A 15,252-nucleotide genomic window follows, 5' to 3' on the forward strand; every position below is an offset into this window, starting at 1 on the left:
TACTGATCTGAGTCACAGGACAGTTGGCATGGCTATATGAAATGAAGAAGCAAACTTATCAGCACTCCTAAATATTCAAAGATATTTCATTCATACAACCACAGGTGGGAAAGTCATATTGTGCATGGTGTGACGTAAAGAAGCACTTGAGCAAATCACAGTTCAAAGACAGTTTAAATTAAACAGATCAGCAACTTTTTATGAAAAGAAATTATTAAAATATGTTACATTCACATCTCTTCTGTAAAAATTACATGAAAAATCAAATTCTTACATTAAGCTGCTGACATTCCACAGTAATTAATTGAAAATTCACTCACACACACTCTCTCTCTCTCCCTCTCTCTCTCTCTCCCTCACACACACACACACACACACACGCCCATCATTCATAATTGTATTGTGGCTTCAATTACCCAGATATCATCAGTGTTTGAATCTTTAGTGAATCTTTAGGTTTTTTAGGTGTTATTGTGGTTAGCATCACCGCAGTAGATCACCCTGCTCTCCACTCGCGATCGCTCCGCTTCAAACACCAGTATGTGGCTCTGCAGCGTCTCCTCAGGACCTGAGCGGATCAGGGATGCATCGTTGTTCTGCGCACACACACACACACACACACACACACACACACACACACACACACACACACAACTTATCAATCAACCATCAAATTCTCAGTGTTTCCTTTAGTTCTCAGTGTTTCCTTTAGTTCTCAGTGTTTCCTTTAGTTCTCAGTGTTTCCTTTTCCTCAGTGTCAGTGCCCCCCGCAAGTAGAAAAATATAAAGAAAATGAAAATTCATCATCTGGCCGAAAGGTTCTACAGGAAACTCTGAAAACTGATTTCTGCAGTTATAGGTTAGATTCTGTACATTAAATAGCACCAAACCACTCAACCACCTCAAAGTGTGCGTATAGATTTGAAAGAATAAACATTGGACATAAAAAATAAATACAAGCATAATCACCGCCACAGCAGAAATGAAGGCATCCATCAAGTGGTAGTCTGCTCCGCCGTGCCCGCTCATGCCAAATTGCCAGGGGGCTTTGTTGGGCGCCGTGTGTTTGGTGGATTTCTGGGTGAGGAAGTCAAACACGGAAATCTCGTGGCCGTCATACGACAGCTCCCCCTGTGGGAAGACAGGATTCATTACACAGCAGTTTGCTTGTGCATCCATCTTAGATCTATATAATTACTGAAGATGTGGAGGCACTATCCTCAGAGGAAAGTAGAGTCCTTTACATACTTCCACAGTATTGATCTTTACCTAACTGTATATTTATAGTACACTTGATTTTGATTGGTTGACAATTCAATATTGCAGCTAAAGTTGCAAGAGAAATGCGTTTTATTACTGAGAGCTAGATTAACCCAAGACCTTTATTCTACCATGATTCGCAATATTGAACACCCTCCTAACAGATGTGAGAGGTTTTTGAAAGAAATTAGATTATAGCACTTTATCTTGGTTTGATGTTATTCACCAGTTAGGATCTTTAGTTTTTTTTGGAGCAAATATCAGCACCAACAATGAATTTTAGAGTTCAGTGGATTACCTTTAATGCGGTAAGTGGCTTGGCCCCAGCTTTTAGTACAGTGCTTTTGACTCTATGCACAGACACCCAGTATAACCAGTTGTCCTCTGGTGGAAGGTTCAAGGTTGGTTCAATCTGGTTCATGATTGTCACAACAGTTGTTGCTGAGGGACGGGAGATTAACCATTCACGTCCCCTGCCCAAATTTCCCAACTGGTCCAGGGATTTGACTTCTCTTACCTTTAGGCTAGAGTGAGCAGGTAGGAGTCCAGTGTGTTCTTTAACGACGCTTTGCTAGGAAACATGGCTGTTACTAACTATGACCATTTGGTTACAGCAGGACAGTCTCTCTAACCACAAATCCACCGTGCCATCCTGAGCTTTAGTATAGCTTTTGATCTTGTGATTTTTTCTGCCGGCTTCCTTTCTTTGCAGCACCTGTGTTATCTTTGGGATTTGCGCTTCCCCCCCTTTTCTTGAGTTTCTATGCAAAGTCTTACCTTGCTGCCACAGATGGTTGTCTTTCGCTTACAAATCTCCTCAGTGAACGCCACCATGGAGAAGGCTGCTGTTACACCGCCTTCAAACTCCATGTTCACAACCTGGACAAGCAGAACAAAATAAGACAAAAGGACACAAATGGAAAGAAGCATTATGCCTGAAATTACATAATGTTAGCTTAAGTTACCAGACTATATTTAATCATTTAATGTGAAAGCCACCCAGGCAGAAAGTTGCTTTACTTTGATTTCTGGCATGTTACGTGGCTCTTGGTTTTGGATTTAAGTATTGGGGAAGCTCACTGATACCTACACCCTATTTCAGACTTATATTCAATACCATCAGTATCAGTGCATTTGTGCTGCATTTAATAGTGAACAGTTAACACAAACAAAAATGGTGGGTTAGAAAAGGGATGATGTGCCACAGAGATCAACAGCTAGACTCAGACTGCTATTGCCACCAGTACTCCACCCAGTACTTTCTCACCTGGTTAGTGCAGACATCGTTGTCACATTCGTAGACGCAGCGGCCGTACGGTCCGGTCCTGAGCGCCTCCGTCACTGACTCGATGTCTGGGAGCGAGTCAGGGCATATGACTGACACTGGCCAGCCAGCATGACCCTAAGACAGACACACACACACACACACACACACACACACACACACACACAGTTCTCTTTTAGCCACCAAGTGCAGCACAGTGTTCATGGATGGTAAAAGTATAGCAGATAATTGGATGGAATAGATGACATGTAGGAATAATAACCCGTTTCACTCTGTCCAGGTAGATTTTGCTTGCCGAGTACGGACAGTCTCCTTCTATGGGACACTCCAGGCAGCGATCTGCAGCACCTGTTGGCTGACACAAAACTACCAATGTCACATTTCATTTTATGCTCAATGTATATTGACGTTTCATTGCTTTTTGGTTAGCAGCAGAGCAGAGTATTGAGAAACTGTCAAAGACAGCTTAATACAGCTGAATAACAAAAACACAAATTAGTTTTTAAATCAGTTTGATTAATTAGGGCTGATTATATACAATTGGTAACTGGTGAATGTGAGTGCCAATTCTGCTCTATGGTCTTTGAAAATGAATAATAGCCTTTCCTGATGCCATTTTTTTTTCCTGATCCCCATCTTTCAACTTTTTCGATACTTTTGCAGTATCAGCTCCACATGAACATTTTACTGGGAGAAGTTAAGGATGGCTTTAACTGTAACTGAGTCCTTCATTCAATATGTAAGTTAGTCTAATTGACGAATGGGAAAATTAAAATACACGTTATATGTGAGTTTTCTGGTGCCTGAATTGCAGGTGCATCAGTCACAGAAACTGCCTTTATTTTTACCAGTAAGTCCCATTGAGATTCAAATCTCTTTTCCAAGAGAGACCTGGCCTAGAATTGGCAGCAGGGGTTACACAATAAAACATACAAAACAGTAGAAAAAAAGAAAACTACCAAAATAAAAAAACACTGTGTTCCTATGTGCAGTGGCTATTGATTTCTTTGTGATAGTAGTGTCAAGATGTCTTTCTGCTGGGTCAGTGTGGATGGACTGCGCACCTTGTTTTCTTTCCTGAAGTGGCTGACAGCTCCAAATGATGACACTTTCACACACCTGCCATGTACAAACTGCATGGTTAATGATTCATCTCAAGAAAACCAGAAAGGCAAATGCAGAAAACAACCTAAACCTCCCACAACTGCAGCATGGATACATAAAACCACAAAGAGAACGCTGTCTGACTTCTTCCTCAGCCTCTATTGATTATTATGCTGCCTGTAGTATTGTAAAGCTCAAAGAGTTTTATATGGCAACAAAACTGCAAGGGTCAGGGGTTTGATTGCTTCTAAAAAAACTCTAAAACTATTTCTAAGGCATTTTGGATAAAGGCAACCACCAATAGATATATTTAACATCATATAGCTGACCAACCAACTTGTTTCGATACATATTTTATCGTTAACCCGATTATATCTATGAACATCCAGGAAACTTGTTGAGTTGATGATTGACTGCTGTCTGATGGTTTACCTGCGCGCCCCGGCCCAGTGATGTATTAGGTCAATGTCATGGCACGATTTGGCCAGAAGAGCAAAAGAGCTCTCCGCTTCGTTCCTCCAGTTCCCTCGAACGAATGAGTGAGCAAAGTGATAGAACCCAACCTGGAACAAGAGAGTGATTCAGCTTGTAAACACAGCTGAAATATGAACATATTTAATTAGAAACACTTTTGGTTAGAGTGACAAGGGCAGGCCAGATTGGTAAAAAGGTGCACTCAAACATGTATATTGCAATTACATATATATCTGTATTGGTACATTTTCCCTGAATAATACACTGATGAAATTAAATTAGCTCACAACTTAATGTTTTGGCAGAATGTCTTCCACCAATAAATTTGTATTAAGATATTTTCCAAAGAGACATTTGTATCTCAGGTAATCACAAAAAAAGTATAGGGTATACTGGATACAGTTTATTCTCCCCAGTTATTGGTATCAATAGTGGACAAAACATTGTCTATCAGTTGGGCCCTAATTCTAAGAAATAAGGAAAAGGATTATGTTAAAGTAAGTATCCACTTTGTTAAGTAGAGTTTAATGAAAAGCATTCAGGATTTACAATATCATAATATTTCCACTATCTGCCTTCTTACCGGCTCGAGGTGCTGAATATGGATCACATCACCTATCACTCCAGCATCTATCAGCTCCTAGAAGATCAACAGTTCTTAACCACTTGTCGCAATGTGGGAAAAGGTTTCAGTGTTTTGCACTTAAATCAACCAAAAACATAATTTCAGCATTCCTCAAAACCTATCAGTACTGTAAGCCAGTTTGAATTAGAGGCTCACCTCTAATCAATATCAGGACCAAGCACTTTATTAAGTAAATCAACCAATATGATCGATCGATATTGGCCTACTATAAAACAATAACTAGTGCATCATTTGAGATCATTTATTCATTTGATCACAGAATGCACTGACCACTGTATAGTCATCCTCAATCAGGAAAAAACGGTAATTGATAAAATAGAGAATAGTGATAAATAATGTAAGCGATTGTTTTTTTTACATACACAACTTATTGATGGACTTTCAAAAACATATTTTTAAATAGGAGTTAACAGATACACAACAGTGTGGTTGGTTATGTCTAATAAAAAAAAATAATGTCATTTAGCCTGCATAAGCAATTCGGCATTTTCACGGCAGGAGACATTTATCCTCCCCTTGGAAAAGGATTATATTGCATCAAAACATGTTAAAGTATTGATATTGGGAGAGCTTTATTTGCTGATCACCGTCGATCGTGATAATACTGATACTATAAATGCACTGTTGTTTGAATGAGGAATGCCAACAATACTGCTTTTAAGTGACACATGCATTGTGAAGAAAACTTACAATAAACTAAAACTGAAAAACTAGTTATGCCTTTAAGTTAACACAACTTCATAGAGAATGATTTTGTTTCTTGTTACAATGGAAGCTGCACAAAAGCTGTTATGTTTTGGTAAAGATGTGGCAGAAAGTGCTTACCTTGATCTTGTGGATGACAGGATCGTATCGGAGAACATGACCCACTGTCAGCATCACACCGCTCTGAGTGCAAGCCTCCACAATCTCTGTGCAGTCTTTGGCAGTTTTCTAAAATCATTTTAACAAATGTGCGTGGAGGGCAGGAGTGTCACACACACACACACATACATAACAGAGAGAGAGAGTTCTTAAGTGTCCAGGAAACACTTACAGAGGAAAACAACCTCGCCAAATCTCATGTCTAACATTATTGCAAGCTATCGTATCATCATCCGGCTAAATGATGCATGAAAATAAATGTGTATCCTACAGATAAGTATAGGCCTATGATGGCATGACAATACACATACGGACATTTCAATTTTAAAAATTGTATAAACTGCATCTTTAAATGGGCCACTGCTTCAAAAATCTACTTTATACATATCTGAAAACTTTGAACATTGTTGCACAATTTCAGTTGGATTGAGCTGTTAAGAGTCAGTGAGGTTGACTTTGCCCACCAGCGTTATGTTTGGAAGACACAGAATCTTTGTATTGTTAATTAAAGCTCAATGAAATGATGTAGATTAAAGGTCAATAAGAGCCAAAGATTCAGTGAGTTGTTTTACACACTAAATACAGTGAATAGGGCGTTAAGTTTTCCAATCAAAACAAAGCATTACAACCTAGCACACTAAGGATTTCAGTTAAAACCAATCTGTAGGGATCAATTACACCCATGGTAAGGTCAAAGTTCAGATGCATTATGGGTGAAATACTGCTTTATTTGTAAAATACTCACTGCCATGGGTTTCTCCAGCAGAACATGGTAGCCCTTCTTTGCGAATGCCACCGCAGGTTCCTGTGGAAGACAAACAGGGTTAATAACAGACTTCACATTTCCAAATAGTTCAGACTAATAATGAGACACTAAACTTAAAACTAAGATTTGACAGTGAATGAAGGTTTGTTTTAAATCAGTTACCTTGTGAAGACGGTCTGGAGTGCAGATTAACACAGCGTCTGCAAACTTCTCTCTTTCTATTATACTGCTCCAGTCTAATTAGGAATAAAATCATTGGGGATTCAATAGTATGACGCAGAGAAATAATTCCTGTGGACAACAAACAAGGGAAATTCTGATTTTCTTTTGATGCTCACCTTGAAATATGTTGTCATCTACAATATTGTGCTGCTGTTGAAGTTTCTTGCAAGCAAATTCCCTGGGATCAGCTACTCCAACAACCTGAAATGGACAACTTCAGTGTTTAATGTTGCCATAATAATTGTTAGATATTGTTAGATATTACATCTTAAAAACCTGGGCAGTTGTAATTTAAGATATTTTCCAGGCTTGGAAAGAGTTAGAAAAATTAGTGACCAAACGTTTTTGGAAAGAGATCAAGTGTTTCCAAGTTGTCAAATAATTGATGTCAATCTCAACCTCAACCTTAGAAAAGATTAAACCAGTTTTTTACCAAGTAACTGTTACCAAGAATTCAGGGATCCTATTTGACACCTTTGCCATGTGTTTTTATCGTTGTCAAGGAATTTATTTTGCACAAATCTAGAAGGATCCTGTCTTAAATTAGAGCATGGATTTGTGCACCTTTTCAATCCAAGAGCCAAACTGAGTAAATTCAGTCTTGCTGTGGGGACCCAGGCTGATTAAAACATACCAGTACTTTGGCAATTCAGGGACCCATTTGAAACAGGACTTAAATTATTTCATGCAACCCATATAGTTAAAGAAAACAGGGATTTGAGGATCTACTTATGCTCAAACCATAAACGTTTAGATTTCAAATTACAGAGGAGGTTTCTCAAAGGTATCTTATCAGCGATCCTCTTGTTTCCTTCAACTTGCAAAGATTTTACATTGCCAGATTGCTTTCTATCAATGCAGTCAAGTGTACAATCCACATAAATCATTATTCCATGAGTAGCCTGCATGTTGACATGAAGCTGTAAGGCGTGACTTTCTGTAAGACCTGAACCTCTGCAGACCTTCATGCGGTGAGGATGGACGGATGCAAACTTGGAGTAGATCTCCCCTCGACTGCCAGCTCCCACCACGATGACCCGGACAGGGGGAGAAGACATAGTAGCAGCCTGTGATCTTTGAAACAACATAAAGCCATTGTCAACCTTTTTCATATCAAGGACCCCCAATTTACTACACATTAGAGCCACGGACCCCCTATTTGATGAGATTTTGTCTCTCGGACCCAAATCTGAGAATATTTTTATTGTTAGATATGATTCTGTCCAGAATCCCATGACTATCTGTATTGTAGGAAGAGAGATAACAGTGAAACTATGACCAAAATATTCTACATTTCTTCTACATTTTCTAATTGTGTTAACTTCTTGTAAATTAAATAATGCTGAAGTTTAACAATTCATCAATTTGCTGGGGACCCCTGGAACCCACTCAAGGACCTCTGGTAGTCGGGATTTGGGATTGATTACCTGCTGAATATGAAAACATATCCCTACTATTTTCAGTTTGATTCTACAACCACAGATTAGCCATCATCTTAAATTATGTAAATGACGGCTTTAATTTCACGATCAAAAACACCTTTTCCCTTTCAATCACGTTACTAAAAGACCCAACAGATTAGGCCAACGATATCGTATATTGGATAGTATGAAAATGACACTCATCATTGATTAAACAGACAGTATATGATTAAAGAATTGTCCCCTGTTTTGCTTAGCTACCTGTTTTGTCCCATATAAGTGCAAGGAGGTCCAAACGTATCTGTCTGTCTTCCGTATAAGTTACAACCTTGTCTGACCCTCCTACATACACAAAGTGCATTATACTCCCACCAATATCTTGTGACACACACAACAGAGTGCAACGCGTCAGCAGCGTGAACCTGGAACCTAGCCACAATAAGGAAACTTACTTCCGGTAGAATTCTGTTCGCAGCCTTCAAAATAAAAGTCCCGATATTTATCGACTACTATGCCACTATTTCTACATTCTGCGCTTCGGCGACAGAACCGGAAATTATATTGTGGCCAGTTTCACGGGTATTAATGGCGGATCGCGAAACCGACAAGAAGTTCCGCATCGCCCCCTACTGTGTTCTAAGGTCCTTCTGCCTTCAACGCTCCTCGTAAACAGCTTTCTCCGCACTTAGAAGTCGTAAATACAATTTAGCAGCAAATCCAAGCCCCCGAACTCTAATTCAATTGGTTTTGGTTGAAAGTAATGACAACAAATGTCCCTGTAACGAAAGTCGTTTTTAGTAGCTGTTGTTTTATTTTAGAAATCACGCGGCAAGTAGGAGCTATATTGTGCTGCAGTGGTGGGATATAAAGGAGAAATGTGCAATATGCATGTACATCGTGTTTACCATCAGTTGTTGACACGGCTTTCATTGCAACTCGGCAACTCCCATACACAACTGACATCGACTTTCCCTTTACTATTTACCTCTTTGTTGGATCGCGCATGTGAGATACAACTCGTAATTGTGAATTTATTGAATATATAATTGTGAATATATGACAGTACCTGAAGGCAGCATTATTAGCTATCCATTTTAGGCTTCGGTCATTTCCACGCCTCTTCTTAACAAATTCATTGCACTTGTGAGGTTCACTATATAGAAATACTTAGTAAATAAAACATATGGGGGTTCAAAAAGAAAATTATCTGCTCACTCACAGTGGTACACTAAGTAATATGTTTTCTAACTGTCTGTCTGTAAAATAGACGAAAAACGGAAATATCTGAGTTTAAAAGAGTTTGATGCGGACTATTAAACTGAAAGCGAAAACTAAACTCCTAAATCCTAACACTCTTTGGAACAATATCGGATGCAGCACGTTTTCGGAAAACTTCGGCTATCTCCGTCAGTTCGCTGGGTCACATGACTCGGTCAGCTCTGCGGTGTGTGAACTCGCTGCCCAGTAACAAACATTTAGACTGCTAGCATATGACGCTGCGATTTCCATATGCTATAAGTTACAGCAACAGTATTACTTTACAACATACGGTTTCGTAGAAGATTGGTATCATATATATCGAGTTTTTTTTGCCGAAATAGCTAACGTGTGCGTCTATTTGGACGTTTCTCTGCGCCAGCTAGCTAGGTAACGTTAGCACGCTAGCTAACACTGCCAAGCTCCTGACCTGCAAAGAACGAAAACAACATCAACATGAACATTGATAACGTTAACCAGTCTGTCACAACAGGGGTTTCATCTACGACGTCTTCAACTTCAAGTAATTGTATCGCAAATAATAATATTACAGCCAGTGTCAGCAGCATCCCTTCTGTCACTAGTAATGGTAAGTTATGTAGCTAACGTTACCTTTTAGTAAGGTAGGCGGTGTTGAGCCAAACAATAAGTTAGGCCAACTAAGTTCTGTCTGCTGGTTCTAGGTAGGCTAGGGTGTTGTGGATGTTGGATGTTTTTGGTTTAAATGTAATGAACATTTCCCACGACATGCAACTTGATTTGTAGACCTGGGATTCTGTGCAAAACCAGCAAGCAAGGTTTGGATTTTGTACACCAGGATACCTTGAAGCAGTTAAAAATACCTTTACCCAGGAGTAAAAACTGTGGCCTCTTGTTATTTATAGATAATTATGAACTTTTATTTCTCGTTTAAATATGCATCCATCCTTAAACCTTGTGTTGCAGCTTCAGCCTCAGCTGCCATGGTGACACCATCATCAGACACATCTGTATCCAATGGCGTCTATGTTCCTGGTGGCATCACTAATGGGGATGTAAAGCCTGCCATCACCACCACGCCCCTGGCAGATTTCCTGATGCAGTTGGAGGATTACACTCCTACAGTGAGTCAAGTTGTGTCAGGCAGGTTATGCTGCATTCATGTCATATGGGAATAATCAGTGCGACTTGAGGTTCATACCACTAACTTGAATGTGTTCATACTTTCAAACTTGTTTGAAGTCGTCATATGCCATGATTGAAGATTTCTGTAGACGTTGGTTGCTCCCGATCAGCTTTTTTCACACATGAACATGCTGAGTGATATTTTGAGTTTATGGCAAACCGAACATAGCAATGTCAACCACTAACTAAAAATCCAGCGAGTAGTTCAGTCCTGCCTTGTCATTTTAAGAGATGTGATGACAAATGTCTGAATTCAGGAAGTCAAAGAAATTGGGATCCATTGCCAAACCTCTAGTTCCCAAGTAGGCCTAGTACTTACAATCTGAAAGCTGAGGTGAACAGAATTTTCAAATAGGGAGATTGTTTATACTTTCTTTTCCCATATGATATGAATGCAGCATTACTCAAAGGTCTTGGGAAAATTAGCATTACCTGCCAGCCAAAGTCTGGTTAATTTTGGAAACAGCTGGTAAGTTTGTCTACGCTTCTGGCCACATTGGCAGATCACCAACAATCACTGAGAAATCGTATTGTAAAAATCTAGTTGGCTGGTAAAATGGTGAAAGTGGTGGCTGGATTTTGTGATTTACTAGCCACTGTCCTCACTAGACAAGAGGGTTAGTTTACTGCCGCCCCCCACCATACAGTACATTTTCATTAGATAATCACTGAATGACAGAGGTGTTGTTCTAAAATGGGTTGCTGGTAGCAGTGAAATCTAAGCTAACTGAATCTCAACTAATGTTTGAGGTCTATTGCTTTGTTTTTTCCCAGATTCCTGATGCAGTGACAGGCTACTACCTCAACCGGGCCGGCTTTGAGGCGTCTGATCCAAGAATGTAAGTGCTACCAAGACCGACTAGCAAAGTGTCCATCTGTCCGATACCAAATTGAACCTTGACACAAATCTATGTCACTTTCCACAATCATAGCTGTTCACAGTTGTCACATTAAAAAACTAGTCTCATGGGAGGGTGGGAGGGGGGGCATCTTCCTCAGGTTGGTATCTGGCCGTATTAGTCTGTGTGCTTGTCCAGGATTCATAGTTGGATTTTTATTGGCTTAGCCTAGGTGACACAGCAATGTCAGAAAGAAAGTGAAAGTAGGAAAGGTAATCTGTGAAGAGACAGTTCCAGGAACTGTACTGACCACTGTTTTTATTTGACAAGTGTATGAATACACTCAAATGAAAAAGGAAAGTTTCTTACCAATGATACTGAATACAAGTGTATTGAATATATTTATCAGTTCCAGGGTTGTGAATTGTGTGTGGATCAGGTTGGCAGAGTACAAACAGGCAAAACCACAACACTAATGACTTGCTCTTTGTTTCCGTAGAATCCGATTGATCTCCCTGGCTTCTCAGAAGTTCATCTCGGATATTGCCAATGATGCACTGCAGTACTGTAAAATGAAGGGCACTGCCTCAGGAAGCTCCAGGAGCAAGGCAAAGGTTGGTGCTTCTCTGCACTTTTAACAGATGCATTAGATATAGTACCTCACTAAGTTCATACACACACAGTTGTGTGTGCGTGTATGAAATGAGTGCGGTTGGATGATGGTGACAGTGCTACCATCATTTTGTTCCTGATTATTCATGGTGTACTAATATGTTTCCTCTCCACAATACAGGATAAGAAGTACACTCTGACTATGGAGGACCTGTCTCCTGCCCTCTCAGAATACGGCGTCAACGTTAAGAAACCTTATTACTTCACATAGGATTTTCTTTGTTAAAGGCCTTTTGCTTTTGCTCGTTTTATCTCCTTCCTGACCCACTAGTCTTTTGACACCTTTAGCAAAAAATGTCTTGATCATGGTGCTTTACTACAGCCTTTGACAATTCTTTTTGCAGTCACTTTTGCCATTTGTTTTTTTTTTTTTTGTAGAGCAAACTTTGCATTGTGTGATATTGTAAAATGACAATGTTTTATTGTGAAAAATAAAACCAACTAAAATCTAAGTATATTTGGGTGTCTGAATTGAGGGATGTATCCATGTACTATGTGTTTAAGGGGTGTTGGTTAAAGTGTTTGACCACCAGATGGCATAATACTGGAGTTACATACATTACAGTTACATGGGATTGGATATAAATCATTAATCATATTAGCATTTCCCCATACTCTATAATTCTCTTTGAAATTAATGATAAACATACATGAACCTAGAAGGTTTTACGTTTTAGGGTTTCAGTTTTTTTCTAGAAATATTTACAAAGTTTAGCCTCACTGCACACTCTTGCTGTTTTTCAGCATTACCTTCCTACACACAACTTCACATATTCACACTTGGAAACCACCCAGTGCAAACACAGTCTTCTCTTGTGGCCACTGGAACAGTTTGCAGTTAAATTTTTTTGCTCAAGGGCACTTAAATATTTGTTGAGGGAAGGAAGAGAGGCACACACTCTCCCTGTCAAGATTTTTTCAGCTGGTCTGGCAGGCAAAGGTTAGAAGCTTTGCTCTTCACAGTCTGATTAAAATTGAATTGGTTATCCATTGATAGATGTTAGCAAATGTGGTGTTGCTTCCTTATTTTGGTGGAATTTTGCTTCCTCCGGTCTTGAATTAATGTTCTCCACTTGCAGTATATCAAGTCTATGGCTTAGTCATTAGAGGCCAAACAGGTTAATCTCTCCAGATGCCTGTTAAAGCTACTGTATCTAAGATGGTGGTTGGTTGATTTTTTTCTTTGCTTTGCCTCACACATATAGAAGTGTGTTTCTCTTGCCCTCTGATGGGTTAAAGACAGCGATGGGGAGTTTCTGCTGGTGTGTCCCTCTACTCAAGTGGCAGTAAACGCGCCATAAACAAACGTCGTCTGGGAGGCGACTGTATGGCCCTAGCCTGTTGCTCTTTACCCAGAACACCACACCAACCAGTAGACTGTTGGTGCTCTCCAGCCACAGAAGGTTGACAATAATGTAGGCAGGTACTCCAAAGCCCAAGAGCTGGCAGGCCACAGATATGATCAGGTAAGGCATCCATATTGAAGCAAAGCCCAGTGTTAAGCTGAGGAACAGAGGCGGCTGCTGCTGAACAGTCTCCACCAGGAAACTGTCCTCACCACTTTCTGTCTCGGTGTACATGCTGGAATTGAGCAGCAAGTCGCTCTTCTGGTTCTCTTGAGGTTCTTCCCTCTGGTCAGATAACCTGTTGGCCTCTTTCATCCACTGGGGAATCCCCGACCAATAGGGCAGCAATGTGGAAATTACTGCTATGAAAAGCCCCAAAACAAAGTAGACAACCAGCGTTGACTCCTGCACTTCACACACCAGAGCCTTTGCCCCTCCTGAGTACTCAATTTCCAGCAGGTCAGTTGTCACTGATCCGAAGGAGTAAACAACAACTAACACCCACACCAGCAAGGTGAAGACCATGTTCCTTAGGGATGTGCAGAAGGGGCTCTGGTTGCCAATACAATTGTTATAGTTATCCTCTGAGATGTAGTCCAGTAAACCCAGGCACACCATGGGCAGCGGCAGTGCAGCGTATGTGGCCGAGGCGTGAGCCAGGAGGAAGCAGACTGACACAGGAGACTGTTGAGGCCCGAGAAACCACACAGTTGTCATGGACCAGGCCATCACCACGTCGGCCACGGCGATGGACAGGCCGCACATACTTAAAAAGGAAGTATGCAGTCTGCGCCAGCATAGGAACAAGATTGCATCCAAGCCCGCCTTGAAGAGCACGAGGGTCAGATACTGTCCAGTGTTGTCTGCGTGACAGCTGCCCTTCCCGTCCCAGTGCTCGATGATGCCCAGCATTTTGACGATGTGGCTTTCCTGAGGTATTGGCAACCCAGTCGACATTTAAACTATTATCTCTATCGATGCTCAGTCCAGCACCATGATGCTTCAGGAAATGCTGGTTGAGTAGAGGCACGCCCCTGCAATGAGCAGAACATCCATGTGAAAATATAGATGCAACACTCAACTGAGTCATCTTGAGTAGACTAAAAGAGCAGACAGGATTTCCCTGATTTCCCTCTGCACCAAAGACTTGTGAATTGTGCGTGGATCAGGTTGGCAGAGTACAAACAGGCAAAACCACAACACTAATTACTTGCTCTTTGTTTCCGATTGACCACCCTGGCTTCTCAGAAGTTCATCTCGGATATTGCCAATGATGCACTGCAGTACTGTAAAATGAAGCGCACCGCCTCAGGAAGCTCCAGGAGCAAGGCAAAGGTTAGTGCTTCTCTGCACTTTTAACAGATGCATTAGCTATAGTACCTCACTGAAGTTAAATGCATAGTTTTACAGCTGTGTGTGTGTGTGTGTGTGTATGAGGATGAGTGTGGTTGGATGATGGTGACGTTTTTGTTTCCTCTCCACAATACAGGATAAGAAGTACACTCTGACTATGGAGGACCTGTCTCCTGCCCTCTCAGAATACGGCGTCAACGTCAAGAAACCTTATTACTTCACATAGGATTTTCTTTGTTAAAGGCCTTTTGCTTTTGCTCGTTTTATCTCCTTCCTGACCCGCTAGTCTTTTGACACCTTTAGTAAAATGTTTTGATCATGGTGCTACAGCATGGTGCTACAGCCTTTGACAATTCTTTTTGCAGTCACTTATGCCATTTTTTTTTTTTTTGTAGAGCAGAATTTGCATTGTGACATTGTAAAATGGCAATGTTTTATTGTGAAAAATAAAACCAACTAAAATGTAAGTATTTTGGGCGTCTAAATTGAGGGATGTATCTATGTAGTATACCGGTATGTGTTTGGGGGGTGTTGTTGGGGTTAGACTTTGACCACCAGATGGCAGTAAAAAATGACATG

General features: G+C 40.5%; 3 protein-coding genes across 3 annotated transcripts; 1 reads left to right on the forward strand and 2 right to left on the reverse strand.

The window, feature by feature from the left end:
* Positions 1-95: 95 nt before the first annotated feature.
* On the reverse strand, positions 96-8,417 carry LOC139930456 (putative oxidoreductase YteT). The gene is made up of 14 exons (XM_071923659.2): positions 8,304-8,417; positions 7,584-7,695; positions 6,738-6,822; positions 6,562-6,635; positions 6,379-6,438; positions 5,595-5,702; positions 4,707-4,763; positions 4,082-4,212; positions 3,610-3,664; positions 2,808-2,900; positions 2,528-2,662; positions 2,038-2,139; positions 970-1,131; positions 96-596 (listed from the first exon to the last, which is right to left on the reverse strand). The coding sequence occupies exons 1-14, from the start codon at positions 8,315-8,317 to the stop codon at positions 462-464; spliced, it is 1,323 nt and encodes a 440-aa protein (XP_071779760.2). The 5' UTR covers positions 8,318-8,417; the 3' UTR covers positions 96-461.
* Positions 8,418-9,467: 1,050 nt separating this feature from the next.
* On the forward strand, positions 9,468-12,417 carry taf10 (TAF10 RNA polymerase II, TATA box binding protein (TBP)-associated factor). Its single transcript, XM_071923634.1, has 5 exons — positions 9,468-9,888; positions 10,245-10,402; positions 11,238-11,302; positions 11,802-11,916; positions 12,096-12,417. Exons 1-5 carry the CDS (start codon positions 9,756-9,758, stop codon positions 12,183-12,185), a joined length of 561 nt encoding a protein of 186 aa, XP_071779735.1. The 5' UTR covers positions 9,468-9,755; the 3' UTR covers positions 12,186-12,417.
* A 710-nt stretch (positions 12,418-13,127) lies between these two features.
* Positions 13,128-14,305, reverse strand: LOC139930435 (putative G-protein coupled receptor 160). The gene has a single exon (XM_071923633.2). It carries the CDS (start codon positions 14,275-14,277, stop codon positions 13,168-13,170), a length of 1,110 nt encoding a protein of 369 aa, XP_071779734.2. The 5' UTR covers positions 14,278-14,305; the 3' UTR covers positions 13,128-13,167.
* Between the last annotated feature and the right edge of the window lie 947 nt (positions 14,306-15,252).

The sequence above is a fragment of the Centroberyx gerrardi genome, chromosome 14 (assembly GCF_048128805.1).
Source record: "Centroberyx gerrardi isolate f3 chromosome 14, fCenGer3.hap1.cur.20231027, whole genome shotgun sequence".
NCBI lineage: Eukaryota > Metazoa > Chordata > Actinopteri > Beryciformes > Berycidae > Centroberyx > Centroberyx gerrardi.

What these genes read in the sequence shown, in the direction of transcription:
- taf10 (XM_071923634.1), top strand. Translation starts at nt 9,756, where the DNA reads ATGAACATTGATAACGTTAACCAGTCTGTCACAACAGGGGTTTCATCT. An exon ending in TGGAGGATTACACTCCTACA is followed by an intron (nt 10,403 to 11,237) that starts GTGAGTCAAGTT and finishes GTTTTTTCCCAG; the next exon opens with ATTCCTGATGCAGTGACAGG. An exon ending in GAGGCGTCTGATCCAAGAAT is followed by an intron (nt 11,303 to 11,801) that starts GTAAGTGCTACC and finishes TTGTTTCCGTAG; the next exon opens with AATCCGATTGATCTCCCTGG.
- LOC139930456 (XM_071923659.2), bottom strand. An exon ending in TCCATCCTCACCGCATGAAG is followed by an intron (nt 6,823 to 7,583) that starts GTCTGCAGAGGT and finishes TGTCCATTTCAG; the next exon opens with GTTGTTGGAGTAGCTGATCC. An exon ending in CTCCAGACCGTCTTCACAAG is followed by an intron (nt 6,439 to 6,561) that starts GTAACTGATTTA and finishes TGTCTTCCACAG; the next exon opens with GAACCTGCGGTGGCATTCGC.
- LOC139930435 (XM_071923633.2), bottom strand. Translation starts at nt 14,277, where the DNA reads ATGTCGACTGGGTTGCCAATACCTCAGGAAAGCCACATCGTCAAAATG.